General features: G+C 45.9%; 1 protein-coding gene across 1 annotated transcript; it reads left to right on the top strand.

Moving 5' to 3' along the window:
- The first annotated feature begins 4,821 nt into the window (after positions 1-4,821).
- Positions 4,822-6,300, top strand: LOC109761078 (uncharacterized). The gene is made up of 3 exons (XM_020319872.3): positions 4,822-5,187; positions 5,296-5,569; positions 5,718-6,300. The coding sequence occupies exons 1-3, from the start codon at positions 5,071-5,073 to the stop codon at positions 5,993-5,995; spliced, it is 669 nt and encodes a 222-aa protein (XP_020175461.1). The 5' UTR covers positions 4,822-5,070; the 3' UTR covers positions 5,996-6,300.
- The last annotated feature ends 16,091 nt before the right edge of the window (positions 6,301-22,391 follow it).

Raw genomic sequence — 22,391 nt, 5'->3', positions numbered from 1 at the left:
TGATCACTGGACAGCGGTCAAAATTATCCTTAGGTACCTAAAGAGGGCTAAGGAAATGATTCTCGGTTATGGAGGTGATAAAGAGTTCGTCGTAAAGAGTTACGTCGATACAAGCTTTGACACTGATTCGGATGACTCTGAGTCTCATTCTGGATACATATTGAAAGTGGGAGCAATTAGCTAGAGTAGCACCATGCAGAGCATTGTAGACATAGAAATTTGCAAAATACATACGAATCTGAATGTGACAGACCCGTTGACTATACCTCTCTCACAGGCAAAACATGATCACACCTTACTACTCTTTGGGTGTTAATTACATGGCGATTTGAACTAGATTATTGACTCTAGTAAACTCTCTGGGTCTTGGTCACATGGCGATGTGAACTATGAGTGTTAATCACATGGCGATGTGAACTAGATTATTGACTCTAGTGCAAGTGGGAGACTGAAGGAAATATGCCCTAGAGGCAATGATAAAGTTGTTATTTTATATTTCCTTATTCATGATAAAGGTTTATTATTCATGCTAGAATTGTATTGATCAGAAACCTAAATACATGTGTGAATACATAAACAAATACCATGTCCCTAGTAAGCCTCTACTAGACTAGCTCGTTGATCAAAGATGGTTAAGGTTTCCTAACCATAGACATGTGTTGTCATTTGATAACGGGATTAGATCATTAGGAGAATGATGTGATGGACAAGACCCATCCGTTAGCTTAGCATAATGATCGTTCAATTTTATTGCTATTGCTTTCTTCATGTCAAATAAATATTCCTTCGACTATGAGATTATGCAATTCCCGGAGATCGGAGGAATGCCTTGTGTGCTATCAAACGTCACAACGTAACTGGGTGATTATAAAGATGCTCTACAGGTATCTTCAAAGGTGTTTGTTGAGTTGGCATAGATCGACATTAGGATTTGTCACTCCGAGTATCGGAGAGGTATCTCTGGGCCCTCTCGGTAATACACATAATAAGCTTACAAGCAAACGACTAAGGACTTAGTCATGAGGTGATGTATTACGGAACGAGTAAAGAGACTTTCCGGTAACGAGATTGAACTAGGTATGAAGATACCGACGATCGAATCTCGGGCAAGTAACATACCGATGGACAAAGGGAATTACGTATGTTGTCATAAAGGTTTGATCGATAAAGATATTCATAGAATATGTAGGAGCCAATATGGGCATCCAGGTTTCGTTATTGGTTATTGACTGGAGAGGTGCCTCGGTCATGTCTACACAGTTCTCGAACCCGTAGGGTCCGCATGCTTAACGTTCGTTGACGATATAATATAATATGAGTTATGTGATTTGGTGACTGAATGTTGTTGGAAGTCCCGGATGAGATCATGGACATGACGAGGAGTCTTGAAAGGGTCGAGAGGTAAAGATTGATATATAGGACGATGGTATTCGGACACCGAAAGTGTTTCGGAGGGTACCGGGTACATATCGGATCACCGGAAGGGGTTTCGGGCACCCCGGGCAAAAGATATGGGCCTTATGGGCCAAGAGGGGAAACGCACCAGCCATAAGGGGTTGGTGCGCCCCCCATATGTGTCGGCCAAGGTGGAGAAGGAAAGGGAAGGAGGAAAGGAAAGAAAGGGAATAGGATTCCCCCTTCCTTCCCCATTCCCCCTCTTTCCTTCTCCCTCTGATATATATGGCAGGGGGGCGCACGGCTTGAGAGGAGCCCAAGTAGGACTCGGTCCTACTTGGGGCGCCTCCTGGCCTCTCCCCTCCCCCTCCCATCTATATATACGGGGGGGGGGGGGGGGGGGGCTAGCACACCCCAGAGAATTGTTTTAGCCGTGTGCGGCGCCTCCCCCCTCCACCGTTTACACCTCCGGTCATATTTTCATAGTGCTTAGGAGAAGCCCTGCAAGGATCACTTCACCATCACCGTCACCATGCCATCGTGCTGACGGAACTCATCTACTACCTCGACGTCTTGCTGGATCAAGAAGGCGATGGACGTCACTGAGCTGAACATGTGCACAACGCGGAGGTGCTGTGCGTTCGGTACTTGATCGGTTGAAGTGCGAAGAAGTTCGACTACATCAACCGTGTTGAGAAACGCTTCCGCTTACGGTCTACGAGGGTAAGTAGACACACTCCCCCACTCGTTGCTATGCATCTTCATGGATAGATCATTGCGCGTGCGTAGAATTTTTTTTGTTTTCCATGCAACGATTCCCAACACCTTTTCCTTATGCGGTGAGCCTCCTTAACCACCCTCTCCATGAGTATCTTGTTCTCCCTCTCTTTCTTTTCAGCTTCGAATGCCCAAAGTTTCAAGATTCTTTCTTCAAAATCCTTGAGACGCTTCTTCTGTGCCTCCTCACATTTCCTCTTCAATGCTTGCTCCCTAGCGAGACACTCAAAAAGTCCTGTCTCTTGTTCCTTCCTCTTCTCTTCGAGCTCCTCTTGCTTCTTCTTCTCAAGTGCGGCTGCATCCTCCTCTCTTAGCTTCTTCGCAGCCTTCTCCCACCACCCCGCCATCTCACCTTCGCCATCCTCAACCCCCTGCATTGTTGCCTTGTTGGGTTGAGAAGCTGCCATATCTATGAAAAATTGCAAGACATTAGTTAGTAAGGACAAAAACAACATGAAAATAATATTGGGAGACATGAAAATAATTATGAAATGTAGCCACGTACGGAAATGGTCCATTTAGGTATCCAAACATTCCTCTAGAATTACCACGGCCTCTGCCCATGAAACCTCCTCTACCACCACCCGAACCTCTACCCCTACCATGAGCACCATCACCGGTAACTCGTCCTCTACCATGGCCACCCCTGGATCCTCGGCCACAACCGGAACCTCGGCCACCACCGGAACCTCGGCCACCACCGGAACCTCGGCCACCACTGGAACCTCGGCCACCACCAAGTCCACCACCGGAACCTCGGCCACCACCAAGTCCACCACCGGAACCTCGGCCACCACCAAGTCCATCACCGGAACCTCGGCCACCACCAAGTCCATCACCGGAACCTCGGCCACCACCAAGTCCATCACCGGAACCTCGGCCACCACTTGAAGAAGCATTGTGCCCTTTTGAAGTTTTGTTTGTTTTGCAAGTCCTTTTGTTGTGTGTCATTTCATTGCAACCACCGCATTGGTTCCTATCACGTGGCTCCATGAAATGTCCACTACCAAACTCTCTAGTGCTCACGAGTTCATCCATATCATTCTTGTATCGCTTTGTTCTCCTTCTACCCTTGGGTTGTACCATCATCCTCGTCCAACTCATTCACCGGGCCTTCATCATCCGAGTCATCCACACAAGCACGCTGATAGATAATGTCAGGATCCATGTACTTGTGCCTTACTTCAGCCTCTACGTCACCAACAATGTTGTGGTGCCTCTCATACTCTTCGTCGGAGTCATCACCATCATCTTTGATCGGTGCACTACCTCCGAACTCATATTGGGGATACTCATTGGCTTCCACTTCAATTTTATGCTCAACAATAGGCGGCACACTACTAACCGGGCTCACATCATCTACTAAGGTTTGGTTCAAGTCAACATGAAAGAGAGGAGCCTTGACACCTTAGTTGCAAAGACTTCGAGTGACTTGACTGTCGAGGATGCAACAACCTCCTTATATGCAACCCAATGCAAATTGGACTTGATAGGCATTGTCTTCATTCGACACTTGTGTGCCGACCCAACATCATATCTTCCTACTAATTTTCAACTTGGTCACTTGCATCCACTCACTTTAATCTTATTCGTGTTTCTTCCACAGCCTCTTCATAACTAGGAGTCTCAAGAAATATCAACACTTCCTCATACTTGTCAACAATATCCACATTCATGAATGCCTCTTTGTCAACATCATGAATGTTCACAATCTTGTCCATCTAAAAAAGGGGAACATAAGTATAAGAAATGTACAATGCTAAATATACCACATTGCTAACAAAACCACTAACCCTAACCCTAAATCTTAACATTAGGCATAACCCTAACCCTAAATCTTAACATTAGCCATAACCCAAACAATAAGGTATGCTCACCAACATCACAATGCAACACTGTTGGAACAACAATACTCAAAATCACATTATAGATCCATGTTCAAAACTAGGGTTAGGAACAATAAGAACAAATCAATCCAAATGGACAAATCCAACCCAATCCAATCCAAATGAAGGAGGTTACCTCAACGAACGGAAATGACACCGGATCCACGGACCAACCCAATCGATTTGCAAGGATTTGAGAGGGGCTACGTGAGGGACACAAAGGGGAAAAAGGCAAGAGCTCGGGATAGGCCAATGGGGGAGAAGAGAGTGAGTGGTGAGTGGTGAGTGGTGGGTGAAAGGCCCACGGCCACCTAAAATATCTGCACCAGAAACGCCATAGATAATGGCGTTTGAAGAAACGCTAGCTGCCTCGGCGTTTGTGGCCCGCCATGTCAGCAAGCAACGCGTTCTCGGCCTGGCAGTGGGCCAGGGCAGAAACGCTAGCTGGGTCGGCGTTTCAGTGTTGGTCAGCAACGCCGCGGGCTCTGGCGTTTCTAAAAGGGTCAAATCGTGAAATACTTTCACGTCCGGTTCAGTTTACGACGATAAATGCTCACAAGGTGAGAACAGTGATTTCGGCCCAATCATGCAGCGCTATCCGTTTCTATCCTTTTTGAGGGGGAAAACGCTGTCCAGTTTGGGTGCTGGAACCCAGAGCACCCGATGGAGGAGTGACGAACAACTCCTTTCTGTAGCCATCAACCGCAACGAGCGCCCGAGAAACGGAAATATCTACGCAGACAGCGCGGGAGCCACCCGCGGAAACAATCCGGTGCGCACACGTAGGCACGGGAAGGAACAGAGGAGACGTTCTAGAGGCGTCGCGAGCGCCAACCCGAACCTTCTCCAAATCTCCATTCCCCCCTTTCTTAACACTCGCCGCCGCGGCCACCGCCGCCGCAGAACTCCCACACGACAGACAACCGTTCCCCTCGCCCTGCTCTGGATTGAGTGATTAGCTTCTCGGTTCGATAGGCACCGGGGCCAGCCGATCGACGGTCGGTCGTGATCGATGGACGTGGACGCGGCGCCGGCGCTGAAGAGGAAGGACGCGCCGGAGGTTTGGGTGGACGATGACGTCGGCCCTGGGTTCCCCGTCGCCTCCCGCGCCACCAAGATCCGCCGCCTGGTACGTCTCCCCTAGCTAGCGACCCGACCCGACTCCCTCTCCCCGTTCTCCTCTTCTCGAACTTGCTAACAGGCGGTGGTGCTTGTGGTTGGTCTTGGGTGTGCGCAGAACGCGGATGTGCTGCCTGTCGTGCCCGGCGCGGTCGTGCCCCCGCCGCAGACGCTCCCACAGACGCAGCCGGTGGCGGGCTTCGGGGTGGTGGAGGAGGCGCCGATGTGCGGCGACGTGCCGGTGGACGTGGCGCCGCCGGAGGTGGCGGCCAACGAGGAGAGGGCGATCGTCTTGTACCGGCCCGCGGACGCCGAGCGCAGGCTTCTGCTGGGCCCGCTCCGGCCCGGCGGCCATCTCCGCGTCAGCCCCGAGTGGATCCAAGCGCTCAACGGTACGTGCCTCCGCGCTTTCCCCCATTTCCTAGAGTTAAGCCGTTAATTAGTTTGGGGCTCATTCCGTTGGAGCTTCGTCGGTTCAATTCCATTGATGTGTTGCTTTGGATCAACGAATCTAATCTGCAAGTCGATTCGATTACGCAGGCACGACGCTGCAAGAGGCGAGCAACCGCCGCGCGCTGTTCGAGGGGCTCGCCGGAACGGAGACCTCGAACATGGCGATGGTCCCCTGGGCGCCGCCCCGCGCGCAGGCGGCGTCCACGGCGGCGGAGATGATGGAGGCCGAGGACGGCGAGGGCGCGTCCATGGAGGTCGAGCAGGACAGGGTCGACCAGCAGCTTTCCATGCCCCAGTGGCCGCAGCAGCAGCACTACAACTACATGGTGCAGCAGCAGCCGATCCCGGTGGCGTGGTCATGGTGAAGCGCCGCCAGTGTAGTGTTAGGAGGAGAATCCGTAGGTGCGGGTGTCCGTAGTAGTGTTCTTCAACGGTGGTTTTGGTCTGCGGCGCTGCTCTGCTTCCATGGTGCGAGCAGAGGAGGTGCGGAGAGCAGGAGATGGCCTGTTGACGTCGTCCGTTTTAGCGGGAGGGGGGCGACGGTGGTCTCCACAGTGGGTCCGAACACTAGACAGGAGATTCTGGTTTGGACCAGAGCAGAGGTGTAGTATGCTGTATCCCGAGTCCCAATGCTTACAAAAGAAGTCGAGTCCCTCTGCATTTCGCGTTACTCCTTTCCTTCAAAGTGCTCGCGATAGGGAAATTTCTAGCTCCAGTTTTGATAAGTATTCCCTCTGTTCCTAAATATAAGGATTTTTAGAGATTTTAACATGAACTACATACAGATTTATATGGGCATATTTTAGAGATTCACTCATTTTGCTACGTATGTAGTTTATATTGAAATTTCTAAAAGGCTTATGTTTAGGAACGGAGGGAGTATTACAGTAGAGGAGTAAATTGGAAAATTTAATTTGCGCCTTCCTCTTAATGCTTATACAACGAGGTTAGGGCAACTCTAACCAATCCCCTGTCAGATTGTAGGGGAGGATAAATTCGGCTTTCCTTGCTTTGCCGAAACACCCCTCCAATCTTCCTAAATATCCTCACTATTCACGCGGCTGAGGAAAATGCCCCGCCCTCGCGGCGACGGCTTCATTCCCGTCATGTCCCGCCGCCGACATCGATGACTGGCCCTACCTTCGGAGTGGACAACCCGGACCCTTCCGTCACCCCACAGGCCACGCCCGGCGGCTCGTCGCCATCGGAAACCACCGCCTCCGCCAGCACCGAAGAAAAGTTTAGGGATGAAAAAGGTCCATCGGGTTCAAGCTCCAGCTCGAACCATGGCAATGGCCGCCGGGGTGGCGACGGCCCACTGCCCTCCCGCTGGAGCAAAAAGAGCTAGAAAACCAATGGCGGCGGCACCCCTCGCCGACGAGGCCGCGGCCTGCGCAGAAGAAGAAAAAGGCCATAACGGCGCCCCGTCCATGGCCGGCGTCTCGTGTAGCGTCTCCGGCAATCCCTACGGCCACTGCTCCGGTGCGTTCGGCAGCCGCTACCACCAAGTGCTCGATGAAATGCTGACAAGGTAACGAAAAACATCTTCCGCATTTCGGCCAAAAGGGATTGTTGGTGGCCAATGGTGATGTAGTTTGTTTGTTCTGTTTTCGTAGTGCGGAGATGAACATGGTCGAATTCTGAAGGAAATATGGCCTAGAGGCAATAATAAAATTGTTATTTATATTTCCTTATATCATGATAAATGTTTATTATTCATGCTAGAATTGTATTAACCGGAAACTTGATACATGTATAGACAAAACAAAGTGTCCCTAGTATGCCTTTATTAGACTAGCTCGTTAATCAAAGATGGTTAAGTTTCCTGACCATAGACATGTGTTGTTATTTGATGAATGAGATCACATCATTAAGAGAATGATGTGATGGACAAGACCCATCCGTTAGCTTAGCATAATGATCGTTTAGTTTTATTGCCATTGCTTTCATCATGACTTATACATGTTCCTTTGATTATGAGATTATGCAACTCCCAAATATCGGAGGAACACCTTGTGTGCTATCAAACGTCACAACGTAACTGGGTGATTATAAAAATGCTCTACAGGTGTCTCCAAAGGTGTTTGTTGGGTTGGAGATTAGGATTTTTCACTCCATGTATCAGAGAGGTATCTCTGGCCCCTCTCAGTAATGCACATCACTATAAGCTTTGCAAGCAATGTGACTAATGAGTTAGTTATGAGATGATGCATTACGGAACGAGTAAAGAGACTTTCTGGTAACGAGATTGAACTGGGTATGATATACCGACGATTGAATCTCGGGCAAGTAACATACCGATGACGAAGGGAATAATGTATGTTGTTATGCGGTTTGACCGATAAAGATCTTCGTAGAATATGTAGGAGCCAATATGAGCATCCAGGTTCCGCTATTGGTTATTGACCGGAGATGTGACTCGGTCATGTCTACATAGTTCTCGAACCCGTAGGGTCCGCACGCTTAACGTTCGGTGATGATTTGTATTATGAGTTATGTGATTTGATGAACCGAAATTTGTTCGGAGTCCCGAATGAGATCACGGACATGACGAGGAATATCGAAATGGTCGAGAGGTAAAGATTCATATATAGAACGATGGTATTTGGATAGCGGAAGTGTTACGGGTGATACCGGGTCACCGGAAGGGGTTCTGGGCAACCCCCGGCAAAGATATGGGGGGCCAAGTGATAACCCACAAGTATAGGGGATTAATTGTAGCCTCTTTCGATAACTAAGAGTGTCGAACCCAACGAGGAGCTAAAGGTAGAATAAATATTCCCTCAAGTTCTATCGACCACCGATACAACTCTATGCACGCTTGACGTTCGCTTTACCTAGAACAAGTATGAAACTAGAAGTACTTTGTAGGTGTTTTTGGATAGGTTTGCAAGATAATAAAGAGCGCGTAAATAAAAAGTAGGGGCTGTTTAGATAAAGACACAACTAAATTAGTTTTAGTAAAGAGCTTTTTGTCACGAGAAAGTTATTTGTCCCTAGGCAATCGATAACTAGACCGGTAATCATTATTGTAATTTTATTTGAGGGAGAGGCATAAGCTAACATACATTCTCTACTTGGATCATATACACTTATGATTGGAACTCTAGCAAGCATCCGCAACTACTAAAGATCATTAAGGTAAAACCCAACCATAGCATTCAAGCATCAAGTCCTCTTTATCCCATACGCAAACAACCTACTTACTCGGGTCTGTGCTTCTGTCACTCACGCCACCCACCATAAGCAAATCATAAACATATTGCAAACCCTACAGCGGGAATCCCTCACGCTTGCGCGACACGGAGAGCACCATAGGACAGCACCAATAATAAAACATGCAACTCAAACCAATCTTGATCATCAAATAACCCATAGGACAAAACGGATCTACTCAAACATCATAGGATAGCCATACATCATTGGGAAATATTATATAGCGTTGAGCACCATGTTTAAGTAGAGATTACAGCGGGTAAGAGAGAGGTTACACCGCTGCATAGAGGGGGGAAGAGTTGGTGATGATGGCGGTGAAGTTGTTGGTGAAGATTGCGGTGATGATGATGGCCACGGCGGCGTTCCGGCGCCACCGGAAGAGAAGGGGAGAGGGGGGCCCTTCGTCTTCTTCTTCCTTGACCTCCTCCCTAGATGGGAGAAGGGTTTCCCCTATGGTCCTTGGCCTCCATGGCGTGGGAGGGGCGAGAGCCCCTCCGAGATTGGATCTGTCTCTCTGTCTCTCTCTGTTTCTGCGTTCTGGTCTGCTGCCCTTTCACCGTTTCGTGTATATATGGAGATCCGTAACTCCGATTGGATTGAAACCTTCACCCAGATTTTTCTCCAAAAATTAGTTTCTTGCGTCCAAAGTAGAGCAGCAACCGCCTTACGGGGCCCCACGAGGGTCAGGGGCGCGCCCAGGGGGTGGGCGTGCCCCCCTGCCTCGTGGCTCCCTCGGGCACCGTCTCGCATGGATTTTCCTTCCCATATTCTCCGAATGTTCCAAAAATAATCTCCGTCCGTTTTTATCCCGTTTGGACTCCGTTTGATATGGATATTCTATGAAACAAAAACATGCAACAGACAGGAACTGGCACTGGGCACTGGATCAATATGTTAGTCCCAAAAATAGTATAAAAAGTTGCCAAAAGTGTATGAAAGTTGTAGAATATTGGCATGGAACAATCAAAAATTATAGATACGACAGAGACGTATCTTGATCATGTAATCTAATCATGGCATGAATATTAAGACACGAGTTATTCAAAGCAATAGTCTATCATTTGACATTAAGACAATAATACTTCAAGCATAATAATAAAGCAATCACGTCTTTTCAAAATAGCATGGCCAAAGAAAGTTATCCCTACAAAATCATATGGTATGGCTATGCTCCATCTTCACCACACACAATATTCAAATCATGCACAACCCCGATGACAAGCCAAGCAATTGTTTCATACTTTTGACGTTCTAAAACCTTTTCAACTTTCGCGCAATACATGAGCGTGAGCCATGGACATAGCACTATAGGTGGAATAGAATATGATGGTGGAGGTTGTGTGGAGAAGACAAAAAGGAGAAAGTCTCACATCGACGCGGCTAATCAACGGGCTATGGAGATGCCCATCAATTGATGTCAATGTGAGGAGTAGGGATTGTCATGCAACGGATGCACTAGAGCTATAAGTGTATGAAAGCTCAAACTGAAACTAAGTGGGTGTGCATCCAACTTGCTTGCTCATGAAGACCTAGGGCATTTGAGGAAGCCCATCGTTGGAATATACAAGCCAAGTTCTATAATGAAAATTCCCACTAGTATATGAAACTGATAACTCAAGAGACTCTCTATATGAAGAACATGGTGCTACTCTGAAGCACAAGTGTGGTAAAAGGATAGTAACATTGTCCCTTCTCTCTTTTCTCTCATTTATTTTTTTTTTCTCTTTTTAGGCTTCTTTGGCCTCTCTCTTTTTTTGGGGGGGGGGGGGGCTTCTTTGGCCACTTTTATTTTGATAACCTCACATGGGACAATGTTCTAATAATGATGATCATCACACTTTTATTTACTTACAACTCAATATTACAACTCGATACTAGAACAAAGATATGACTCTATATGAATGCCTCCGAGGGTGTACCGGGATGTGCAATGATCTAGCGTAGTAATGACATAAAAAAACGGACAAGCCATGAAAACATCATGCTAGCTATCTTACGATCATGCAAAGCAATATGACAATAAATGCTCAAGTCATGTATATGATGATGATGGAAGTTGCATGGCAATATATCTCGGAATGGCTAGGGAAATGCCATGATAGGTAGCTATGGTGGCTGTTTTGAGGAAGATATAAGGAGGCTTATGTGTGATAGAGCGTATCGTATCACGGGGTTTGGATGCACCAGCGAAGTTTGCACCAACTCTCGAGGTGAGAAAGGGCAATGCACGGTACCGAAGAGGCTAGCAATGATGGAAGGGTGAGAGTGCGTATAATCCATGGACTCAACATTAGTCATAAAGAACTCACATACTTATTGCAAAAATCTATTAGTCATTGAAACAAAGTACTACGCGCATGATCCTAGGGGGATAGATTGGTAGGAAAAGACCATCCCTCGTCCCCGACCGCCACTCATAAGGAAGACAATCAATAAATACCTCATGCTCCAACTTCGTTACATAACGGTTCACCATACGTGCATGCTACGGGAATCACAAACTTCAACACAAGTATTTCTACAATCCACAACTACCTACTAGCATGACTCTAATATCACCATCTTTATATCGCAAAACTATTGCAAGGAATCAAACATATCATATTCAGTGATCTACAAGTTTTATGTAGGATTTTATGACTAACCATGTGAATGACCAATTCCTGTCAACTCTCGAAATAGATATAAGTGAAGCAAGAGAGTTTAATTCTTTCTACAAAAGACATGCCCACGCTCTAACAAATATAAGTGAAGCAAAAGAGCATTCTACAAATGGCGGTTTTCTATGTGAAGAGAAACAGGCAATCCAAACTTCAAATGATATAAGTGAAGCACATGAAGCATTCTATAAAGCCATACTCAAAAGATAAAAGTGAAGTGCAAAGAGCATTCTATAAATCAACCAAGGACTATCTCATAACAGCATGGTGCATAAAAGAAAAATGAAAACTAAATGCAAAATACGCTCCAAGATTTGCACATATCGCATGAACGAAACGAATCTGAAAACATACCGATACTTGTTGAAGAAAGAGGGGATGCCTTCCGGGGCATCCCCAAGCTTAGACGCTTGAGTCTCCTTGAATATTTACTTGAGGTGACTTGGGCATCCCCAAGCTTGAGCTCTTGCCTCTCTTCCTTCTTCTCACATCGAGACCTTCTCGATCATCGAACACTTCATCCACACAAAACTTTAACAGAAAACTCGGTAAGATCCGTTAGTATAATAAATCAAATCACTACTCTAAGTACTGTTTTAAATCAATTCATATTTTGTTTTTGCATTATAGCTACTTTAATATAACTTTTTCATGGCTTAATCCACTGATATAAATTGATAGTTTCATCAAAACAAGCAAACTATGCATCAAAAACAGAATATGTCTAAAACAGAACAGTCTGTAACAATCTGATCATTCACCATACTTATAATACTTGAACAATTCTGCAAAAATTAGGAAAAATAAACAATTTGTATAGAAAGACAGTGCAAAAAAAAATCAGAACCGTTTGACGTTCCAATAAAAAAATTAAAAATCGCGCACTACAGCCAAAGTTTCTGTCCTGCACCGTACAAACCAACAAGCATTGTAAACATCCTAAAGGCAAACCTTGGCACATTATTTTTATAATACAATGGAATTGTAAAAGGGGATAATTATTTTTATTGAAAATTTTCTGTAATCAAGATTCACAAAGTTTCCGTGAGCATGAACAAAGTTCAAGGCTAGCTCCCACTTCAACAATGCTCGTCTTTCTCACTTCCGCTTTTCTTTTTGAAAAGTTGCGGGTTCCTCTCTTTATTTTTTATTTTTTTAAACTATAAAAAAGCACTCAACAGAAATAAATGACTCTCTAAAACTTCCGGGTTGTCTCCCTGGCAGCGCTTTCTTTAAAGCCATTAAGCTAGGCATATAATGCTCAAGTGGTGAATCCACCCGGATCCCAAGGTATATCAAAGGCAATTTTAATTAACAATGATTTGTAATTTAGTAGTGAGCACAAAGCAACATATATCATGTAATGACGAATTCTAACTCTCTTCCTATGCATCGGCATGTCATAAAAGAACAATTCATGCACACATAGTAAAGGCCAATGCATAGTATAAACAGTTTCTTGCAATTTTATCGTGTGGAAAACATAGAGAGGTGGAGATATAGTTCCTATCTCATAATAATTGCAAGTAGGAGCAGCAAGCACATGCATATTATACTCATCAAAATCATCATGTGTAGTAGTAAAAGGCAACCCATCAATATAATCCTTAATAAGCACAAACTTCTCCGATATAGTGTAGTTTGGAGAATTCAAAAAGATAATAGGACTACCATGTGTGGGTGCAATAGCAAAAATTTCATGTTTAACATAAGGAACTATAGCAAGTTCATCTCCATAAGCATAATTCATATTGGCATCATGGCCACAAGTATAGCAAGCATCATCAAAAAGGGATATTTCAAGAGAATCAACGGGATCATAATAATCATCATAGCAATCATCCTTCGGTAAGCACGAAGGGAAATTAAACAATGTATGAGTTGAAGAGTTACTCTCATTAGAAGGTGGGCACGGGTAGCTAATCTGCTCTTCCTCCTTTTGTTCTTCGCTCTCCTCGTCATCTTTTTCATCCAATGAGCTCACAGTTTCATCAATTTCTTCTTCCATAGACTTCTGCAAAGTATTAGTCTCTTCTTGGACAGCGGGGTAGTCCTCAATATATGGTTCAACATAGGCATTAAAAGCATAATTATCATAGCAATATTTAAGTATGGCAAAATTTTCAGACTTGTAAAGAGTAGCATCATACTTTTCAATCAAAGAAGCAATTTCATAAGCACCCTTAAAAGCAACAAATTCTTCAATTTGTTGAACATCATAGTAATTATAAACACCTTTAGCATACGAAGATACGATTCCATTATCACTAAACTCACATTGATAGGGAAGGTGTTTCTTAGGGTTTTTAGAACAACAAGTAAAATCATATATTTCACATAAATTCCAAGCATAGCATTGCAAACGATGAATTTGACCCAGTAAAAGTTTCCCTTTTTCAGATATACGGTGTCGCACATAACAAGAATTCTCATCTAAAGATTTGCCATCAACTAAGCTAGTTGGGGTTTTAGCACGAGCACATAGGGATCGAAGATGATCCAAGTAATAAGCTTCAGGAGTGTGATAGATTTTGAGTGGTTCTTCAACCATTGGTTCAGTAGGTACAACTAATTTTTTTGGTATTTTGCGTTTCCTACCCATAACTAAAGATAGAAAACAACTAAGAACAACAAATAAAAATTACTTAGTGATAAAGCAAACAAGCACACATGAGAATATTCACCCCACGCTATGACTCCCCGGCAACGGCGCCAGAAAAAGTTCTTGATAACCCACAAGTATAAGGGATCAATTGTAGCCTCTTTCTATAAGTAAGAGTGTCGAACCCAACGAGGAGCTAAAGGTAGAACAAATATTCCCTCAAGTTCTATCAACCACCGATACAACTCTACGCACGCTTGACGTTCGCTTTACCTAGAACAAGTATGAAACTAGAAGTACTTTGTAGGTGTTTTTGGATAGGTTTGCAAGATAATAAAGAGCGCGTAAATAAAAAGTAGGGGCTGTTTAGATAAAGACACAACTAAATTAGTTTTAGTAAAGAGCTTTTTGTCACGAGAAAGTTATTTGTCCCTAGGCAATCGATAACTAGACCGGTAATCATTATTGCAATTTTATTTGAGGGAGAGGCATAAGCTAACATACTTTCTCTACTTGGATCATATGCACTTATGATTGGAACTCTAGCAAGCATCCGCAACTACTAAAGATCATTAAGGTAAAACCCAACCATAGCATTAAAGCATCAAGTCCTCTTTATCCCATACGCAAACAACCTACTTACTCGGGTCTGTGCTTCTGTCACTCATGCCACCCACCATAAGCAAATCATGAACATATTGCAAACCCTACAGCGGGAATCCCTCACGCTTGCGCGACATGGAGAGCACCATAGGATAGCACCAATAATAAAACATGCAACTCAAACCAATCTTGATCATCAAATAACCCATAGGACAAAACGGATCTACTCAAACATCATAGGATAGCCATACATCATTGGGAAATAATATATAGCGTTGAGCACCATGTTTAAGTAGAGATTACAACGGGTAAGAGGGAGGTTACACCGCTGCATAGAGGGGGAAGAGTTGGTGATGATGGCGGTGAAGTTGTTGGTGAAGATTGCGGTGATGATGATGGCCACGGCGGCGTTCGGGCGCCACCGGAAGAGAAGGGGAGAGGGGGGGCCTTCGTCTTCTTCTTCCTTGACCTCCTCCCTAGATGGGAGAAGGGTTTCCCCTCTGGTCCTTGGCCTCCATGGCGTGGGAGGGGCGAGAGCCCCTCCGAGATTGGATCTGTCTCTCTGTCTCTCTCTGTTTCTGCATTCTGGTCTGCTGCCCTTTCACCGTTTCATGTATATATGGAGATCCGTAACTCCGATTGGATTGAAACCTTCGCCCAGATTTTTCTCCAAAATTAGTTTTCTTGCGTCTAAAGTAGAGCAGCAACCGCCTTACGGGGGCCCCACGAGGGTCAGGGGCACGCCCAGGGGGGTGGGGCGCGCCCCCCTGCCTCGTGCCTCCCTCGGGCACCGTCTTGCGTGGATTTTCCTTCCCATATTCTCTGAATATTCCAAAAATAATCTCCGTCTATTTTTATCCCGTTTGGACTCCGTTTGATATGGATATTCTGCGAAACAAAAACATGCAACATACAGGAACTGGCATTGGGCACTGGATCAATATGTTAGTCCCAAAAATAGTATAAAAAGTTGCCAAAAGTGTATGAAAGTTGTAGAATATTGGCATGGAACAATCAAAAATTATAGATACGATGGAGACGTATCACCAAGTAAGGGAACACACCAGCCCACAAGGGGCTGGTGCGCCCCCTACAGGGCCAGCCACGTGGGGAGAAAGGGAAAGGAGAGGAGGAAAAGGAAAGTATGAAGTAGGACTCCTACTTCCTTCCCCTTCCCCCTCCTTCCTTTCCCCCTTGTCCAAATATGGTAGGGGGGCGAATTGGACTAGGGGCTCAAGTAGGATTCCTCCTACTTGGGCGCGCCCTAGGCTGCCTCCCTCCCTCTCCCTCCTTTATATACGTGGGGAGGGCACCCCTAGAACACACATCAATTGTTCCTAGCCGTGTGCGGCGCCCCCTCCACAGTTAACACCTCGGTCATATCGTCGTAGTGCTTAGGCGAAGCCCTACGCCCGTAACTTCATCATCACCGTTGCCACGCCGTCGTGCTGACGGAACTCTCCCTTGTCCTCAACTGGATCAAGAGCTCGAGGGACGTCATCGTGTTGAATGTGTGCTGAACACGGAGGTGCCATACGTTCGGTACTTGGATCGGTTGGATCGTGAAGACATTCGACTACATCACCGCGTTACTAGATGCTTCCGCTTTCGGTCTACGAGGGTATGTGGACACACTCTCCCCGCTCGTTGCTATGCTTCTCCTAGATAGATCTTGCGTGATCGTAGGATTTTTTTTGAAATACTACATTCCCCAACAGTGGCACCCGAGCCAGATCTATGCGTAGATGTTATATGCACGAGTAGAACACAAAGAGTTGTGGGCGATAATAGTCATACTGCTTACCAGCAACGTCTTACTTTGATTCGGCGGTATTGTTGGATGAAGTGGCCCGGACCGACATTACATGACCGCGTTCATGAGACTGGTTCTACCGACGTGCTTTGCACGCAGGTGGTTGGCGGGTGTCTGTTTCTCCAACTTTAGTTGAATCGAGTTTGACTACGCCCGGTCCTTGTTGAAGGTTAAAATAGCACACTTGACGAAAAATTGTTGTGGTTTTGATGCGTAGGTAAGAACGGTTCTTGCTTGAAGCCCGTAGCAGCCACGCAAAACTTGCGACAACAAAGTAGAGGACGTCTAACTTGTTTTTGCAGGGCATGTTGTGACGTGATATGGTCAAGATGTGATGATATATGAATTGTTATATGAGATGATCATGTTTTGTTAGAGTTATCGGCAACTGGCAGGAGCCTTATGGTTGTCTTTTTATTTCATAAGATGCAAGCGTCATATAATTGCTTTACTTTATTGCTATGCGATAGCAATAGTTGCAAAAGCAATAGTTGGCGAGACGACCATGTGACGACATGTTGATAGAGATCAAGATGATGGAGATCATGGTGTCATGCCGGTGACGATGGAGATCATGACGGTACTTTGGAGATGGAGATCAAAGGCACAAGATGATGATGGCCATATCATGTCACATATTTTGATTGCATATGATGTTTATCTTTTATGCATCTTATTTTGCTTAGTACGATGGTAGCATTATGAGATGATCCCTTACTAAAATTTCAAGGTATAAGTGTTCTCCCTGAGTATGCATCGTTGCGACAGTTCTTCGTGCTAAGACACCACGTGATGATCAGGTGTGATAAGCTCTACGTTCACATACAACGGGTGCAAGTTAGTTTTGCACACGCAGAATACTCGGGTTAAACTTGATGAGCCTAGTGACGGTGTCCTGGACTAGGGGGTACTCACCACATTGTCTCCCGACTAGGTGGATCGGGCCGAGGACCCCCATGGCGGTTCACTCATGGGCCACTTCGGGCAGCCCATGCCGCATATAAGGAGTATTCCACAAGACTTGGTGATCAAGACAAGGACTCCTCTCCACCAACGTATTCGGCTAGGACTCTTGTTATCCTAGGCCTCTGGTGCATTATATAAGCCAAGGCCAGGCTAGTCGATAGATTATTATGACATTAATCATCATACCCCTAGGGTTTAGACCACACCATATGATCTTGGGGTAGATCAACTCTTGTAATCTCTATATTCATCAAGATCAATCAAGCAGGAAGTAGGGTATTACCTCCATTAAGAGGGCCCGAACCTGGGTAAACATCGTGTCCCCTGTCTCCTGTTACCCATCGATCCATGACACACAGCTTGGGACCCCCTACTCGAGATCTGCCGGTTTTGACACCGACAATGGTGCTTTCATTGAGAGTTCCGCTGTGTGATCGGCAAAGGATCAATGGCTCGACTGCAGATCAACTGCGACATCGGCATCTTCGTCGCTGGCTCGACTGGTCACCTTGGCTTGACCGAGGACTGCGCCCCACCTCCGATCGTCATGTTCGGATGAGGGCCTTCATCAACATCAACTCCGATCTCTATCATGATCATGGAGGAATCATCCATGGCGCTTGGGGGCTCAACGTCAACATTGCCCTTAAGCGACCGTGCTATTTTTCTGGACAGCGAACTTGTATCCACTGCCACCGACTCCTCGAGTGTCGTTTTAACGATTGCTTCAGTGGAATTGTGCAGAATTAAGTCTACAACAACCATGCAAAATTTCGTCGAGATCCGATGGAGGAATCTCCGGCAATCTACGATATACCGGAGCCCTGTCAAATCTAGACGGGAATCTGGACGATTTTAGGGCGTGGTCTCCAGAGCCAAGCTCGGAGGAAGATCCAACCGTTCATCTGCTGCGGAATTCCCATATCTACCACCTGTCAAAATTTCAGCTTGATCCGACGGTTCAAACTCCGGGAACCTTCCGATGAGTGGACCAATTTTCTGATCTGTTTTCTACGCGAATACGAATCCGACCCAAATTCATGTTTCTTTATGAACGTGATATTGGACAACATTTTTTAAAGAACTTTCTTCTAGGGTATTGTGCGTTGTTCTTAACGCGTGCCCATAAAATTTTAAGCCTTCTCTGAGGTACTCTTCACCTTCACGCTGGTGCCAAACCAGTCCGGTAACATTGCTCCACGGCTACCGACCTATGCTAGACACGTGGTCGCTTTGTTGAGCCGAGCTCATCTTCTTCGGATCATCATCTCAGCGAGCCGAAAAAGAGTTCGGCATCACGAAGGATAAATCATCACCAACAACGCCGCCCCACGGATTACACGGAACGGGCACACTGGCATCGCCCTTTGGTCACTTCATCAATCCAGCTTTGACCGCGTCACAAGTTATGACCAGCGTCGGCATGACCGCACTGTTGCTTCTTCAAGCCGATGTCCATCACGCCAAATTGCTTCAACACCTCGGCTGACATGGCAACTGCAACATCTCCTTACCGACCCGCTCCGTCACCTGGGCTAGACCGGGGGCTTCACCATCTCTTCATCAACCTACTCCGGAAACTTCGGCGTCACCCGCCGACCAGCTTCGTCACATTAGCTGGACCGGGGGCTTTGCCTCGGCAAGCCATCCATTGCCAGCATCGCCATGCCGCCGCTTCATCGCTCATCAGGCAATGGGTGTGCGAATCAAGTCCCAATTTTGGGAGTAACCTTTTTTCAGATTGCTACAACAGATAAACCAGGTGCTATTAATCCTAGTAATTTTTTCTTGCTTGGGGTTATTTTTCCGAGAAATTATTACTATGGTCTGTTCCATCATCTGTACACGGGTCTGTCAAAGGATGGCTGCATTAACGATGGTTGCGTGATGGTTCGGTCAGTTTCCCGTCCGCAGTTCGGCGAACGCCGCATCTAGAGCCCGGACCGCCCTGCAAATTCAGGCTTTGTCACGCCTTCACTGCGTCACCCCGACGCCCTGCATCGACATTGGCTTCGGCGCTAGGCCACATCTCTTTAAATAAATTATTTTTACGTAAAGCAATTATGCAAGGATTTTAATATTTTAATATTATTATTTTTTGGACCGCACTATTTTATGTGTGTAAGTAATCGACTTCGACTGCGTCATGCGGTCACTTCGGCAAGCCGACGTCGTCGTCCCAATTGGCATAAATCGGCTCACATGATCACCTTGTTGGTCGAATTGCTATACCGACATGTTCGGTTGCCTCGGGGACTTCGGCATCATCAGGAGGGTGAATTATCCGGGTGGGGCAGCGCTGTCACCTCGGCGTACTGACGTACCACGTCACCTCGGCTGGACCTGGGGCTTCGTCATCACTTCATTAACCCATGCCGGGAACTTCGGCATCATACTGCCGGCCTGCTCCGTCGCCTCGGACGGACTGTGGGTTCCACCTCGCCACATTGGCCGTGTTATGTCGCCACTTTGGAGTGCCGAGCTCTTCGCTCCGCCAGCTCAAGACCGGCTTAGGGGCTGCGACCTCGTCCCGCCGTAAGCTCGGACCGCGTCATCGATGCCGAACACATTAACCAGCTAAGTTACTTTCATGCTCAAAGTTTTAAATTTTTAAATTATGATTGGTTCGACCATGCTCACATACGTTGTTTGTTAAAAGAAACTCCCTTTACCCATATTAACTGGGGGCTCTTAAAATTTATATGAGCCATTTTATAGTAAATGTGTTTTCTTCTTGGTCATTGCGAAGTCTTTTTCTACAGCTCCTTTTTCGACTCGAGTGCATGGTCAATAGCTGGATAGCCTAGCTTCTCTCTAAAGTCACTCGAGTTTAGTTCACTAAACTGGCCTCGGAGAAGCACTCCGCCTTCGGGATAAGGAGCTTGAGGCCGTAGGCTGACCCGCTTGAAGTCTTGAGATCGGATGTGTCATGTTAAAGTACGACAGAAGCACTTTTTTTTCTAAGACCAATTTTCGGATTGGCACCGAACACTTGATCTAGTTCGGACTTCAAGTTTTTACTGAAGTTTTTTGGTTTTCCAAGCCTATAGCACTTTTAAACATTTGTGTGTTTCCAGCATAAGTCTCGCAGTGCAACGCCGAACACCTTTAGAGATTCGGCAAAAACATTCTCGGATATTGCTATATATGCATCAGTTTCGAATTGTGTCTTTGGTCAATAGTTGGGTTGCCCGGCTCCTGTGCTTGCCTCCTACGTTCCGCTTTGTTTGGCTAGGTGTGCAAAGGGAGAACCACTGCGATTGTGCTTCCAGCTTGCATGGTTAAGCACCTCAGTGGAGAAAGCCGAAAACTGACTGTCACAATAAGCGTAAACTAGTCAGCGATCCGATGACTATGTTAAATGACGGGCCATTCATAACATTGTCCGAAGTGTTTACAGCTTGACCTCGGTTGTCGCCGAAAACTAACCGGGGGCTCGTAGCTAGCTTCCCCAGTTTAAAACTCCTATGACTAAGTGAAAGTTATAAAGCCCGCATATCTGATTGCCTCGTTTCCGCTAACACAACCGCCTTCGGGCACCGAGACGTCGGCTAGGGGTTGTCTTGTTATTGCGGAAACACCCTGCGTAGTATCTACAAACGGGTAGAAGCTGACGATGGGCTACTTTCAACGGATAAACGGTCGCAATGGAGTCAAAATAAGTATATATCATCAGCGTTTGTATTCATTATACAAGTGTTGCCTTCCGTAATTATCGTTATATAAAGCCATAAATATGCATCAATTTGACTTAAGATTTTGGCCAAGCTTGGTTGCCTGGCTCCTGTGCTTACCCCTACGTTCCCGATTGTTCGGCTAGGCGGTAAAGGGAGCACCTCTGTGATTGTTACTACCGGGTCATCCAAGTTAGTACCTCAGACTGGGTGAAGCCGAAAGCTAGCGATCTTAAAGGATATAATTGGTCCTCTGCGTACCTTTGTTTATAAAACCATAGGACCAGATTGCCTTGTTTGTCATAAATCTTTGCTCTTATAAAGGCTTTATAAAGAAGGACAAACACTCCCCGGCTGCTGGCCGAGGAGGTTGAAGCCGATGATCGGTCAACAAAGTTTTGTACAATGCGGATCCGAGCATTAATGATGTAAAATACTTGGATACGTAGGATCATAAATTGCGAGTAAAGTCGATTTATTGCAGCTCATCTTTTAAAGACCAAGGGGCACAATCTCGCTGAGACAACTGAGCAACTTACATAAAGCTCTCCTAAATCCCAAGTGGCATCGATTTCCTATCTATTAAGCCCCTTGGGGCCAACCTTGGCGAGCCCAGCTTTCGCGGGCTCTAGCTCCTTTAAAAGATCTTTATTCTCTTTTCAAAAAGTTTGTGTTCAACACAACAAATTTTTTCTGTCAAACGGATTTTGATCCTTAATTCGGCCACCCGTGCCCACATTAAGGCTCGGGGGCTACTGGGTTTTGCGCTCATTATTTATAAATATTAAAGGGGCACATCGATCCCCTGATCTGGTGTTGCCACCCGACCAGTGGCTCGGGGGCTACTGCATTGCCTATTCAATGCAAAAAATTCAAAGTGCTCAGTGTTCGGCATAACCGAACTGTGGACAGGCACGTCTTCGGACGACAATAAGTACCATATGGGACTTATTCGGCATCAAGCTGATATATCACGACGACTTCTCACGACCCTGTTGGAAATATGCCCTAGAGGCAATAATAAAATGGTTATTATTATATTTCCTTGTTCATGATAATTGTCTATTGTTCATGCTATAATTGTGTTATCCGGAAATCGTAATACATGTGTGAATACATAGACCACAACATGTCCCTAGTGAGCCTCTAGTTGACTAGCTCGTTGATCAACAGATAGTCATGGTTTCCTGACTATGGACATTGGATGTCATTGATAACGGGATCACA

The sequence above is a fragment of the Aegilops tauschii genome, chromosome 5 (genome assembly GCF_002575655.3).
Source record: "Aegilops tauschii subsp. strangulata cultivar AL8/78 chromosome 5, Aet v6.0, whole genome shotgun sequence".
NCBI lineage: Eukaryota > Viridiplantae > Streptophyta > Magnoliopsida > Poales > Poaceae > Aegilops > Aegilops tauschii.
The sequence above is the reverse complement of the archived record's forward strand: the minus strand, read 5'-3'. Positions and strand labels throughout refer to the sequence as shown.